This window comes from Salvelinus namaycush, chromosome 18, assembly GCF_016432855.1.
Source record: "Salvelinus namaycush isolate Seneca chromosome 18, SaNama_1.0, whole genome shotgun sequence".
Classification (NCBI taxonomy): Eukaryota; Metazoa; Chordata; class Actinopteri; order Salmoniformes; family Salmonidae; genus Salvelinus; species Salvelinus namaycush.
The window spans coordinates 20,961,192-20,976,312 of NC_052324.1; the positions used below are offsets into that span (position 1 = coordinate 20,961,192).

At 38.9% G+C, this 15,121-nt stretch overlaps 2 protein-coding genes across 2 annotated transcripts in view; both read left to right on the forward strand.

Annotated features, from left to right (window-relative positions):
* The first annotated feature begins 1,655 nt into the window (after positions 1-1,655).
* egr3 (early growth response 3) lies at positions 1,656-8,398 on the forward strand. The gene is made up of 2 exons (XM_039012807.1): positions 1,656-2,101; positions 5,356-8,398. The coding sequence occupies exons 1-2, from the start codon at positions 1,948-1,950 to the stop codon at positions 6,462-6,464; spliced, it is 1,263 nt and encodes a 420-aa protein (XP_038868735.1). The 5' UTR covers positions 1,656-1,947; the 3' UTR covers positions 6,465-8,398.
* A 3,568-nt stretch (positions 8,399-11,966) lies between these two features.
* bin3 (bridging integrator 3) overlaps positions 11,967-15,121 on the forward strand; it is a 34,963-nt gene continuing 31,808 nt past the window's right edge. Inside the window, exon 1 of the mRNA XM_039013448.1 lies at positions 11,967-12,107. Within this exon, the coding sequence (XP_038869376.1) occupies positions 12,100-12,107 (8 nt within the window). The 5' untranslated portion in view covers positions 11,967-12,099. The remainder of the gene's footprint in view (positions 12,108-15,121) is intronic.

Here is a 15,121-nt window from a genome sequence, read left to right on the forward strand (position 1 = left end):
GTGTGACCATATTGTTATTATCATTAGTGAATAGTGAGTGATAGTATAGCGGTAATAGCTTGTAGTAGCTTAGTAATAACCTAGCAGTCAGTGTCTTATAGTGGTGAGTTCACAAGCCTGCTAAGCCCACACTGCCATATGGACACTTCCTAAGAATCTGGACAGTTCTTTACAGTAGGCCATACACAACACGTCGTCAAAGGAAGCACTTCACAAACAAGGGAGGGTCTATTAATTGGGTAAGAAACACTTAACATTTTGTCTCTCAGGTTCCTCATATTGTTGAATTATGACCCATGACGTTGTGTCATCTGTGGTTCAGATCTCTTTTCCACTTACCAGTGGCTTCACCGGAACTTTACTAACCAAATACAGACTTCGAGGGGCGGTGCCGGATCAATGCCTTATTTGGAGTTTCCACTTCAGTCAAAGCAAGCCTGTGGCTTCACAGAGCGCTTGCAATATTTACAAGCGATTTTAACTCTGACAATTACTGTCTTTGTAAACCAATGTTGGTGCATGAAAAGGGTTTTAGAGTGTAGAAGGACAATTCAACCCCATGCGTTATGTTGTGCAAGTTAGTTGTTTCATGATGCACTGTGTGGGGATGATTATTTATTTTTTGCACATAAAGTGAGAACGAGTTCAAGCAGGACTACTCTACTGTATAGGCTACAGCTCAACGTCATGAAGCCAGTGTGGTGCAACATTATGACAAGAGACACACAAGTTGGGGTCATTGAGCCCACTGTAATCAAAAGTCTTAATTGGAGTAGGCATCCATAAAACTGTATTTGCCTCGTATGGATTTTGTAGGCTATAAAGCCATTATTTAACTATAATGTGTAATGATGCAATACATGTGTATAATACTGTACATGTACATACATTTAAGATGTGAATATAGTATTCATGACTTAAATCACGCTAAAACATTTTCAAGAGAAGAGTTGACATGCCCTCTTCAGAATTTTACGCACAGTTGTCTCCGGCGGGCATATTGTGTATGGATTCAACTGGTTCAGTAGGTAGGCTATAGCATAGCTTACCTTTACAATGTTCACTAGCCTATATGTTGAAAGCTGAAAACTGTCACCCATGCAAATGTGCAATAACCGGTTGTCTAGCCAAATTTGTATATTTTCATTTTTATATCACAACGAATAATTGCGATGATTTTGCAAAAGCAGCTTTACACATGAATGGATATGATGATTCTAATGGCATTTTGACCAGAAGGATTATGATTTGTGGTTCAGTTGTCAGTGTTCCAATATGACAAAGGATAAAAGTGTAATGTGTTCTCAAGGACAACACGAATAGCTCGTATCAAACAACATGCTTCATTACAAAGCTATGCCAATTGGTTGAAAACTTTATAAAATGTGAGTTCGTCTACAGGTAGCACAGTAGACCAACACAGGCTTCGCTCCACGGAACTCATCCGCCGCTTGAGACTGTCTTACTGCAACAGACTCTAATGTTTCCACTATGAGGCGCTTCCATTGGTGACGTGTTATGTACGGTCTGGCTTTGTGTATCCATAAATGGTCATCTACGTCACATAAATGTTCCGTCCCCCTATTTAATACCAGCAAGCGCTGGAGTTCCCTATACGAGCAATACAGATCAGCGCTACACTTGTGCAACCACCACGGTTTCATTGATTCACAGACTTTAAACTCCCAACAAGCAAAAAACAGGAATCATTGTAGATTAGATTAATAACAATTGCCTGTGACAATTCAGTTCGACTGTATCTCAACGGAGAGATATCAACGCTGTCTCTGAAGGGAACTTGGATAGCCTACAACATCTAGGATTTTTTTCCCCTCCACTCTCTAACCCTTATAGATCATCATCTACTGTGTTTTCGATTTGAAAACACTGTTCGTGATCTATTCGGACACCTGCACGTTGCCATTTATGTCAGACTAAATAACTGCTATGACAGGGAAACTAGCGGACAAGCTCCCTCTTACCATGAGCAGTTTAATTAACACGATTCCTGACAGTCTTTACCCAGAAGAGGACATTCCGACGTCTATGAACATTTTCACCAATACGGATTCTATAAACCACTACTCGCAAATGAATACAGGTAAGAATAGTTTACTTTGTTTGTGATGTGATTGGGTCTGTTCTATCAAGGCTCTGTTTTATCTACAGCGCGTCTCAGCTGTGGAGCGCATGCAGGCACCGCAACAGTTGTCTTGGAGCTCGCGCGCCGCGAACATCTTCTAGGCACCTGTTTGCGCTTCTGGCTGTTACGCACTGACTCGATCTCATTTGAATCGAGTCTGATCTTGTTTTTGATAACATATTTCACAAAGGTTAGATACTACTATTTTGATGACATGTAAAACAAGTGCTGTTAGTGTTAACCATATGAGAGGCAAGCATTTATGCCAGAAATATGATGCGTAGTTTAACGATGTCCAAGCCTATGAGATAACGTCACGATTTTACAACCTGCAATTTAAATGCAAGGTCAAACAGTAATTAATAGTATCATGAACTTATCTGCTCTGGTGAAAACTTACACAAAATGATTGGCATGCCTTTAAAGTGAAAGTAAGTATACAAACGTACGAATTGGCGTAAGATTCATAGATAAAAATCATACATCTAGGCCTATTCACCAAAACAAAAACATAAATTGACCTGGTATGAAAGGCCTATATATTTTTTGTTAAATTAAACTGAAGCATGATAAAGCCATCGTTTTGTTGATTGATCGTCCATAAATACATGTGCCACTGTAACCAAAACGACAGTTGCATACATTCATTATGTCTAGTCAACATTAAATTAATCAATTCATTAATAATTTTTTGTATATTTGTCGACAATTTAGATATTGTTTTTGGATTGGGCTAAGGTGGCATGGCCATCCCCTATATAGTGGGCGTTCGACCGGCGCTGCATTTCAAGCTTTCCCATGCCTAGTCTCACGAGTATGCTGGGCTATAAGCCTTATAGCATTCTGTACGACCATAATGATTAGGCTACATATACAAATGTATGTCTTGGTTCTCACTGGAATGCAAGTCTCCAGAGGACAGCAACTTTCATTTTCAGAGATGTGTGAAATAAAATGATAATGTCTTCTGTTAAAATTGAATGCAAGTGTTTGTCAATTCTAAAGTGAAGTTTAGATGAACATGTTGGCCAACTTTAATATGATAATTGAAACGAACCTTGATAGCAGCACATACATGTTTTCAGATCAAATATGCTTCAGACACACCAACATATTTTATTCAAATTTAGATCCAGCAGTACCATATTATACACATTTCAATTGGACCTCGGAACTGTATATCAACACACGAGGAATTACAATTTTATGGTACCCTATTGAAAGTGTGTCACTCAAAAATGAATGCATTTGACAATAAATAGGCCTACTTGTTGTTAGAGTTGTGGTTAGCCGCAAGCTAAAGATAAAGGCCTATACAGTCTTTAATAACTTAATTAAATATAATGCGTAATTATATAGCCATCTGTAGTGTCAGTATTGTTTATAAGTTCATCAATGTATACTTACAATTGTCCAAATATAATCGATATTGATTATCAAATATCTATGGATATTTGTTATTTGTCAATATGTTAGACCTATTACTTTGCAAAGTAAATGTAGGCTAAATTGTAGATAACCTTTACAAATATATGACTGAAGACACAGCACCAACCACGTCTAATTCTAATATTGATATATGTTCTATCATTACCCGTCCTGGTGCCCTAGTACAGTAGCAAAATGACATTTGCTCTGATATAAGTAGGCCTATCACCTCTCGATACTCAGAGAAACAGCATTGTTCTTACAACTAATCGGAAATAAATAGGATTTTTGAAAAACGTCATGGAGATGAAAACCCTTTGACATGCCTCACACCTTAGATTAGCCAAGTGTTTGCCAGGTAGCCATCAATGTATGATAATCTAACATGTTCATGTCATATCATATCCGACTGGATATTTTCATTCAAATCACACACATTGTGATAGCTATTCCCTATGACGAGCAACCTTTTGAAATACCTAGAGCCAGGTGTTAAGTCCCTTGTGCAAGTGGTGTTCTCTCACAATATTTACCCCAAAGTTATAACACCAGCTCAATTTAGAGCAACAACTGTGACACTGCTTACATTTTATTTGAACTCAAACAAATCAAAATATTGAGGAAGATTACAGCAAGATAGTGTCTGCCTTGTATTTCAATAGCCTACATGATGAAACACACTCCTAAGCATTGGCAATTTTTTTAGGCTTGTTTTCTTCAACTTCACCTCCACAAGAATTCAAATATAACCTCATGTGTTGAATAGTTGTGCGAAATGTATGTAATTTTGGTTTTGTTTGCTTCATCATGCTTTGCCCTTAGCCAAATTCTGGTAAACAGACAGTAATTACTGGGACTGAATATATAAGCACCCCTGTGTATAATTTATTGTGACGTGAATGATTGGCTGATTTATCTCTGTTGATGTATGAATTCTGTAAAATTTTCTGCACAAAACTGTGCCAAAACTGCATTCATTTGGATGTTTTCATTGCAGGTGTCTGATATGATATTATATAATACCTAAGATAGACTACTACAGTACTAGTGAAAAACACACTGACAAAAGAGCAAGAAAGTTAGTGTAGACATAACATTTAGCTAGATGGCCAAATGTGCATTGCTATGACCAGATGTGCATAGCTGACCCAATGATCTGAGTAGGATGTATACTTTACAGTTGAATTTCCTCATTTTGAGTAGATATCTCGTTCTGCTAAAACCCACGCAGCTACATTGGACATGCATGTATCTGTGAAAATGCTAGCAGTGGTGTCTGGCTTGCACCCTATTGTGTGGAAATCAGATCTTGCCATTCAGTGTGGCTGTCCTCCTGTGAGACATATAATGACTGGATCAAAGGGGGTGTTTAGGTCTTGATTTATGAGAGCTTGTGGGATCTGAGAGAGAGAACACTGTCTCAGATGCACAAGTCAGTGGATAAACTTGCAGGTCTGGCAGCACCGCTCACTTTTTCCTATGAACTGTATTGGGCTGCTTTGTTTTATGATTTTTTCTTGGCAGACTATATGCAGAGATATGCAGAGAAGCTGAATTTCGGACTAATCGAGGACTCTGACTGAAATCAAGCAAGTTCATATTTAGCGTAGTCTAGCGTAGTAGCTTCTAGACTTTATAAAAACTTTTCTGCACTAGTTGTACTGCACCCTTTCATGTGTGTTTTTTCAAACAGGTTCTGCTTTTAGTTGTATTTCATTTTCGTGTTATAACAGCTGGGTGAACTATTCATTAAAATGTATTTCATTTGTTTCCCTGTCATCCAGATAATATCATGGATCTGGGGATGGGAAGTGATAAGGGAACCGCAGAGATCCAGTACGGCTCCAGCTTCCAGTCAAACCGCAGTGGGCAGACCGTCACCTATCTGGGGAAGTTTGCCTTTGACACTCCTCCGTCGGGTGGAATCGGGGGCTCCGGCTGGTGTTCAGACAACAATATCATTAGTTTAGTAAGTGCTGGCATCCTGGGTGTTTCCCCGTCGCCTGGCAATATCACCACACAGACGTCGTCCTCTGGGGCCAGCATGGGCGGCCAGTCCTCAGACATGGAGCAAGTGTACGGTCCACCACTGCCCGCCTATTCCACCTGCAGCGAGCTGTACCAGGACCAGGTCTCCTTCCACCACAGCCCTGCCACCAGCACTGCCCTCGGCTACCCCGGCAATGACTATCACACCACCTCCAAGCCCTCCATGGACGGGAGCCTTTTCTCCATGATCCCAGATTACAACCTCTTCCATCATCAGGGTGAAGTTGGCGTGATGGAGCACAAGCCCTTCCAGTCCATGGACCCAATTAGAGTCAACCCCCCACCTATCACACCACTTGAGACCATTCGAGCATTCAAAGACAAGCAGCAGATTCATCCAGGTTTCATTGGCGGGCAGCAGCTTGCTCCTCAACACCACCAGCCACCTCAGACGCTAACACTCAAACCCATCCGACCACGGAAGTACCCAAACCGACCCAGCAAAACCCCTGTGCATGAGCGGCCTCATGCCTGCCCAGCAGAAAACTGTGACAGACGCTTCTCCCGTTCAGATGAACTGACACGCCACCTCCGCATCCACACGGGTCACAAACCCTTCCAGTGCCGCATATGCATGCGCTCCTTCAGCCGAAGTGACCACCTGACCACCCACATCCGCACGCACACGGGCGAGAAGCCCTTCTCCTGTGAGTTCTGTGGACGCAAGTTTGCCCGGAGTGACGAGCGCAAGAGACATGCCAAAGTTCACCTCAAGCAGAAGGACAAGAAGCCGGCTGACAAGGGGAGTGGGGCAGCTGGCAGCCACAGCTCACCCCCCAGTTCCTGTGGTGGCAGTGGAGGGCCCAGCGGTGGCAACATCATGACTGTCACTACCTGTGCTTAGGATGGATCATCACCATGCTCTAACATAAGACTGAGGAAAGGTCCTATCCACAATGAGACAAATAGATGACTTTTTCTCTCACTTTTTCTCTTACATTCTCCTCATTTTTAATTCCAGGTAATATTTCCCTCCTCTATTTGGAGATGGGCTTGTTTTGTTGTAAGAGTAGGGTAAGGAGAGGACATAGATGGGAGGGCCAACAACTGTGTGAATGCCAGCAAGCAGATGGGCATCATGGCACCGGCTGTCCAAGAGGACATGGCATATCATTGAGAATTCAATTCAAGTTTCTGAAGTCATATCATGTCTTGTGTTTTCTGAGAAATTCACCAAGAATCTTGACTGAGGAGGGATTCAAACATTTTTGTACAATTGGGTTGAGACTGAATTACAACTAGGCGTAGAATAAGGTGAGCTATGTTTGGGATGTATGCATTTATTTCATCTGGTTGTTAAAAGTGCAATTGGTTGTATTTGTGTACTGTTGTTGATACCTTATTTACTGCACTTTCGATTGCCTGTCTTTTGTTGAAAAAGTATTTAATTATATTGTTTTTTTATTGTTTCTCAACATAATGTGCCAAACATATGGGGATAATAATGACTATGTTTGTTTTTTTAATTGTGCCTGTGATTAACCAAACATTACAAAGACATAAACTATGTTTCCGACATTAATTTTAGGCAGATTGGTAGCCGCAAAATACTCGAAAATAGTTTTGATTTTAGTAGCATTTTTGCAATTATTTGCATCACAGTTACAGTTCAATGGTTCAAAAGTATTTTGCTATAAGCTCAAAACATGAGCATTAAAAAGCCCAGGGATCATTGGCTTTGTCCATCCAAACATGATCCTGTGGTCAATGGACCAGTATTTGGTGGTAAACTATTGTGGTCTGATGCACACTCAGTGAAATGGATTGCAACATTAATGGTAAATAATCATGAACCAATGACACATTTTCAACATGTTCACTACAAATTACACACATCCATGAAAGATAGCCTACTAAGATGTCCAAGATAAATAAATATATATATATATTAGTTTTTTTTAAGTTAATATATATATTTTAAGTAAGAGTGTTTTATGTAGCTTTCATCTATCTTCCGAAGACTCCTCTTGGTCATATTTATAAGTGCATTTAAGACACATTTGACCAATCTTGAAATGAAATGTTGAGAGCGTAGAGAAAAAGACTGAAACATTGAAATGCCTGCCTCTGTAAGCTATTGCAAGCCGACAACAAATCTGGATAAAAGCAGAGATGAATTAGAGGGCCTTTTATCTGCGCTTTCACTGACAGAGACCTGCCAGCTACATGCATGTAATTAGAGATATTGTCAAATGAAAGGGACGCAAATATTTTGCATATTGTTATGATGAGCAACACCTGTAAGAACTACCATAGAATCTACATGATATTTCCATTTTTACACCTCCTACTGTTTTGAGAGATTCTGAATTTAGAAATTAGGGATTATTATTTTTTCTACAGTGAGAGATGTATACAGGTATATTACTTAAACTTGTGTACTCAGATTGTGGAAACTTCAGTATTAAATTGTGCATTTGTGTGCAAGTGTATTTAGATGTACACTATATAAAAATGCACACATTTCTAACTGACTGAATGCTTGTGCAGAAGGTGTCTTAAAATGCTTACTCTAAAGTAATGATACTGCAGGATGTTCTGTGAAAACAAGTCATTGCAAAAGACTTTGGAGCATTGAGACAGTGCCAAATTGGGTGCCTTATCTTCCATTTCAAAATGATCTAATATTATTTGTACCTACTGTAGGGTTGTAAGTGGGAAGTGGTTTGAGGAAACACTAATGTGTTCTTAATAAGAAAAATAAACAAAAAACATTTTTGAACAAAAATCGTGTGTATTTCAATTGCAAACAAACCTGTAATGTATTGGATTCCAAAGTTCAGTCAAATATATGAAAAAAGATAAGCCTAGTACACAGTATGCAAAACAAATCATCATTTTTATTTGATCAGTAAAGCAATATACAATTTTACAAATGCCAGGTCTGGCATTGACTGAAGGCTATACACTACTTGATTGGCTCTAGATTCAGAAAATTAATTTCTTAGGTCATACTGATTAAAAAATGCACTCAAATGCGTCAAATCTATAAAACCATTAAACAAGTAGTTTCACTAATTATAACACTGTATAGGTATAGCTAATAATGGATAATACCAGTCATTGCAGGGATGTGAATCCAAACTGTTTGGTAATTGATCCACTACATTAGATTGTTGTCTTCACTGTGCTCAATGCTCTTGTCAGCTGTGGTCTTGATGTTTTTCTAGGATGTCTTTCCCCTGAAAGGACAGTTATTTTCCCCTCCTGTCCCATCAGGCCCTGTGTGAAATAATTTCTGCACCACAGTCGAATGTGTTCTCTGTGTGTTTGATATGGATTACTTATTGTCATAGCAGATGTGCCTGATAGTAAAAACTTTCAGAAATCTTGATTGAAAATGTCAACAATAATAATTTACAAATGCATTGCTCTCTGAGAACACAGAATTCTCCAATGTGCTTCCAAGGCCATATTCCCTCTTTCCTGTACAAACCGGTTTTCATTCCTGGGCTTCCTGGCGAGTGTCCACTTATTTTCCAATTAATTTGGCCTTAGAGAGTCTTTCTCCAGTTCATCTACTGTAAATGGGTAAATTAGCAGACCCCTTGCATTGTCTGAAAGTGTTGGCGAGTTCACACAAACAGTATCATATCACTTATTATGTAAATCAATGGCTTTATTGAAGTGCATTTTAGGACACTTGTATTCTTGGTGACAATTATTATTATTTCCTGGACTTTGCTTGAGCTAGTTCGATGTATGGAAGGAATTTTAAAATAATTGATAACTGTTCATGAATAAAGTGGAAAAATAAAGGATATAGAAGTGGAATGTAGATGATTACAGTCTATCTATAATGACACTCAAATAACACTGGTCTCTATTGAATCAAAACTGTATCAATTGAAGTGTGATTTGCCATAAGCTAAGTGAAGTCTAAAAAAACGTATGGATTGGAACCCTTGAATTTCTTCATTCAGTTCTGGCCTTTAATGTTGAAAGTGTGTACACAAGCAAGTGAACCCATCTTAACTTTTCTGGGTGATTGAGGGGATATAATTCTCAACAGCTGAGACAGGGTTGGCTCTCAGGTGGAAAGGGTAAACATAATCTATATCAGTGAACACCGAACGTCTCCAAGGATTTGGTGTAGACATAATTTGCTGGTTTGGAATGTTGTTTAAGCATCTTGTGCATTAGAATGATGTCTTCATTCTTTTAAGGGTACATGGTATGTAAAACCATAGAGAATGAGCAAAATACCTTCTGAATTATTCTGTACTTTTTCATTCAGCCAGCATGGTTCAGCAAGAAAAGCCTTTCAGTAAGAGTAAAATAACAAAGACAGTTTTCAGAGATCATATAGCAGCCCTGTGGACTTTATGCTCGTATCTGAAAGTTCAAATGTTAAGTTTCTGGTATTGGATGAGATTTGGTTTAAAAGAATACTGTGTTTATCTAGATCTCGGTGAGAAGAGTGGAAGTTGTGCTCGGAAGAGAGGAGAATACGCCAACATATTTCTATCTGTCACCCAAAGACATGTAATTACAACATTGTAAACTGGATGTCATCTGTCACATTTCTGATTAATGCAAATTGCACAGTGTAAAAGCATGGTCTATATTACATATAACAATTTAAATTTTTTATTTCACATTACTGTTAAATATCAAACCACTGTCAAAAGATCTGAAAGTAAAAACTGTCCTCATGAATCATGATTCAATACTGCTTTGTTTGTCCCACATGATCTGAACACAGTACTTTCAGTAGTCGACATTACCATGTCAATTAGAGCTGAACTATTTCTAGACTGATTTCCATTTTGTTTTTGTCTTGCTCTGGTATGATTTGAGAGGATACGTTAAGTGTGTAAGAGATTAAAATAAGAGAGCTCCCTTCATATCTTCTCCTCATCATCCTGATGGTTCTGGGCTCAGTCTTGGACCCAAGCCAACCTTAACAGTCATGTTTGTGCCAAATTAGGTTGCATGGTTGGGTGATTAGGAACAATATGCAATGAGAACTCCACAGAAGCAACAAACGTAAATGTGACCTCAGTCAGCTTACGGCTCAAGACAGCCCTGTGCTGATGTCTGCGTATACTCTTTTAATTTACTGCCTTTGTGCAAGAATATTAAAGACTGAAAGTAAACATTCCAAACAAAACCTCCATGGCCACTCTTGTACTAGGATAAAATCCTGCAGCTCTTCTCATCTTAATGACCCAAAAATGCTGCAACTGTTGAAATTGATGATAGATTGCTATCCTAAACGCTTATTTTGAGGATGGTTCCACAAATTGTCAATGTGGTCCATATTAAGTAGAGTAAGTTAACCTTTGGCAGATGGCACTCAAATGTTTTGGGGAAAATTGTATTTGTTATCTCCTGTTTCCTTTTCATTATATCTTCATGTTTGCATGTGCACGAAAAGGTTCAAACATGTTTAGAGCGACCCTAAGGTTCTAAAGGTGGTGCTCAATTATTTTAATTTTATTATGCATGGAAATAATTATTACAATAAAAACATTAAACGTTAGTAAAATGGGGCAAACTGCGGAAATACAAATATGGACATTTTGGAAAATCACACTAGGATTTGAGAACTGTTTTTTGTTGGCTTCTTTTCAAAGAAAACAAGAGGTCTTGTTGAAAAAGTTGTGGATGTTTTTACTTCATGTTTTTCTATTACCTTATAATAAGGTCTTAATATAAATTCTGAATATTGTAATGACATGTATTATCCTTTTGTGGTGGGGAGATGTACTCCCCTCATTGTTAACTTGGCACTTCAGTTTGTTGTAACGCAATTGTTTTTGTTATTTCTATGTAAAGTACTTGAATAAAGAAAATGAAACTGTGTGCGTACCATTTTCAGTATTATATATATACATTTTAAAAGATAACATTCTTATTTAAAACATTTCAGAATGTACACAGACTCAAATTATCTTTGATTTGGTGGAGGAATAGGCCTGAAACATTCTGTTATATGCCTATCAACAGATGTAGACTACTATGGAATTACCATTTTGTTAGGCACACAGGTTTTAAATAACTTAGAAAAATGGGATCTGCCTAGACCCACTGGTATGGCATCATACTTCCATCCATATAGATATACTATCTCCATGCTTCCACATTTGGGCTGAAATCAACAGAGACCAGGACGAAATCCTCAAGGTCTAGGATCTCTTTTATTTCTGATCTTTCCTTGATTTGAGCTAATCTATCAGAAGCATAATTTCGTCAAATGTATTTTCTAAACTATAATATAACATTTAAAACTGAAAAAAAATGACATTCTGAAGAGAGAATCCCACAGAAATAGTTTTATCTCGATCGATCTCTTATATCCATGTTACCCAGTGCAGGCCTTTCTGCTTTCCGTAGTTAAAATCCCTTGACCCCCACGTGAACACAAACTACCGTAGCCACTTCCTGATTACTTAATCTATTATTTTGTGTGAAAGGGGATGAGGTTTGCTGAGAGAAAAGCTGCCCATTGAAACTGGATTAGAAATTCAGACAAAATGAGCTGGTATGTATTTTGATAAAACAGCTAGCTTAACGAAAGACGAATTCACCTTCAAGCTAACAGTTTGCCTAGACAAGTGACGTTGTGGGGGTTAGCGACAGCTCAATTGTTAACTAGCGAATTTAGGCTGTGTGGCTTAGCTTTCAGTAAAGTAATCTAGAACTGATCAACTTTTTACAAATATATTATACAAATTAGCTATGTGGCTAATGTCGTAATAGATATAGCGAATAGTATGGGTCCAGTTGCCTTGCAAAATCGTCAACTCATTTTCAAACGCTAGCATAAGCGCACCTAGCTAGCGACCTAACGTTAGCTATCTATTTACATTAGCAATCTAGCTACCTTAGCAAGCTATCTGTTGGCTTGCTTACTTCAGCTTGTTAGAGTAAGTAAGCAGCTAACTAACTATTAACTAATTTAGCTAACCTACCATCTAGTTAGCAGATATCGTTTCGTGCCAGTACTAAGAAACGTTAACTAGCTAAGGAATTTAAATCCGATGTTTACATGGTCAACTTTGGAGTTACATTCTTAGCTAACGTTCGCTAGCTAGCTAGGTAAGAAACGTTACCAGCTAGGCAGGAGGAACTTGCTTGACACCCACCATTTCACCGTAGCCTAAATGTGTAGATACCCTTACAGGCTATACAGAACAGTACATTTTCCATACACATTAGCTAGCCCCCACCCCTTCAGACCTGTCTTTGATATATGTAGGAGACTTATTGGGTGGAGATCTTTGGTCGTTTCTTGTGCTTCTGTGACTGCCCCCCATTTGCATGGCTATAATGTGCCAGTGATGAAATAATCAAGATAGCGTCACACAGCTGAGGCTGAGGATCAATAGCTGGCAGGCCACGCTTCCATCAGAAGGCACAGCTGAGCATAAGGTCCAGTCCAGTGAAAGAGTCCTTTATGGACTTTGCTGACCGATGCATTCCAGTCAGGCCCTCACTCTAGCTTCTATGACGTGAGTGATTTGACTCAGGGGTCATCAGAACAATCACACTCCTAATGTCCTCAACCAGCCGTCTGTACTCCATGCAATAGCCCCAGTTAATTGTATCCCCTTGCCGATGGCGTACACATTTGTAGTTCCAACGTATTAATTTGTTCTAGCTGTAGCAGCATAATTTCTGTATTTGTATCATGCAGAGCCAATAGCTGTGATGGTAAATAAGACTGTTGTTTCTCTGGGCATGCATACGTCTAGACTAGACTAGAGTGACGTCTGTAAGGAAACAGCTTAGTCCTTGATTCTTGAAGAATATAATTTATAAATGCCTCATAGCTGAGTTCAACTGTCCTACCACATCAGAATCCAAAATATAAGCTTGCTTTAATCCAATGTTTGTAAACAATGTAAACACTGTATAGAAACACACAGTCATAACTATAATTCTGATATCATGGTTGGTCAGTCCTTGCATCCGTAGCTCGGCCTGAATTTGAGTTGTTACGTTTCTCCAGCCCTATCCCTCAGCTTTTTACCAAAACAGTGGTGGGGTGCCTGTTTTATTGTTTCACCTGCAGTTTGCCCCTTTAAGCAATAGGCCTACACCTAGCCAGGACAAACGTATTGTCACGATTTTACTAACCTGATAAAGTAGAATCCTGTTGGAAAATGTTAAGTACCATTTATATTCCCAAAACATACATTGAGATTTATACGGTTGCTGCTTCCTGTTGTCATGGCTTTTTGATGTAAAACACCGGTTTTATATGTCCAAATACATAATAATGCTACACTAAGTGTATTTCTTCCTACTTTAACATGGAGAGAGTTAAAAAAAAAATGCTCCTAAGCAAAATATAACCAGGCACCCTAGACTAGACGGTTCATAGGGTCTGTGCAGCAGGCTGAACATTTGACATCCCTACTACACCATCAGCCATATTGTTGTGTGGACCACCGTAGAACTCTGGGAAAATTGGGACTATTGTGCTTAATTTTAAAATAAAAAAGTTAGGGCTATAATTGTGTAAGGATATTTAGGCTAAATATAAAAAATGAAGGGCTAAGACTTTGTCTTTAAATTGGGCCTTGCCTACTCTTTGATTAATGAAGTGAAAGTATGCCTTATGCCTATAAGTTTATTGACCTATAGGCTAAGCACTGTATTGCTGTTTTGAATTCAAGTATTGGAACATATCCAAAGATGCTAAACATGATCATTTTTGACCTGATATTTATTCTTTAGAATAATTCCCCAAAACATGCCATCTTATTTCTCAGTTGTTGAACCTGAAATCTAGACCTAACCTATTGTAGTTTGAGCACAATGTTGTGCTGTTGTTGTGCTTGGCGTGCTGTAATCACTCTGCAGTGTTCACTTAGACTAATAAGCTGCAAGTCTGTCCATAGGAGAGAAGGTTGTGCTCTCTAGTTAGCCTACCTAATGTAGCTCTCTGCAAGCCGTGTCTTTCCTGCCCTTCTTTGAGTAAGTCATGGGATCAGGGCTTATTGCTAACCAAAGTTTCTAAATGTACAGGCCTCTACTAAAATGGCACAGTGTGTGAAGAAACATAACAAACGATTCCCACAGCATACACCATCCTCCTTCCTCTACCCCTCTATATAGCCTACCATTCTCTGGATCGCTTTGGGAATTTGAGCAAATAAGGCAGTGTCCACATAGGCTAAGTATACTTATTAACAACAGCAGTCTATGACCTATTGTCTTACAGTGGGCTAGATTGCATGTTCTACTTGGCCAAGATCTTTTGTATTGAAGGGTTAAAGATACAACCTAGGCTAGTCAGGGTGTTTTGCAAGAGCTCTAGCAGGCCTTGTTGCCTTAATGATCTTCCCTTCTTTATTGGAAAGTTACTGCATGTTTAACAAACAGTTGACATATCATAATAGTCCTTGCGAAGTCTCCAGATTGTTGCTCAGATAGTTAGGCCTAGTTACTGCCATAGTGGTCTGGTGATGCGTTGCATGTAGTAAGATGAGTCACCCTGTGGACCACAGGAATTTCAGCGGGTGACAAAATGTAGTTTTCCATGATGGT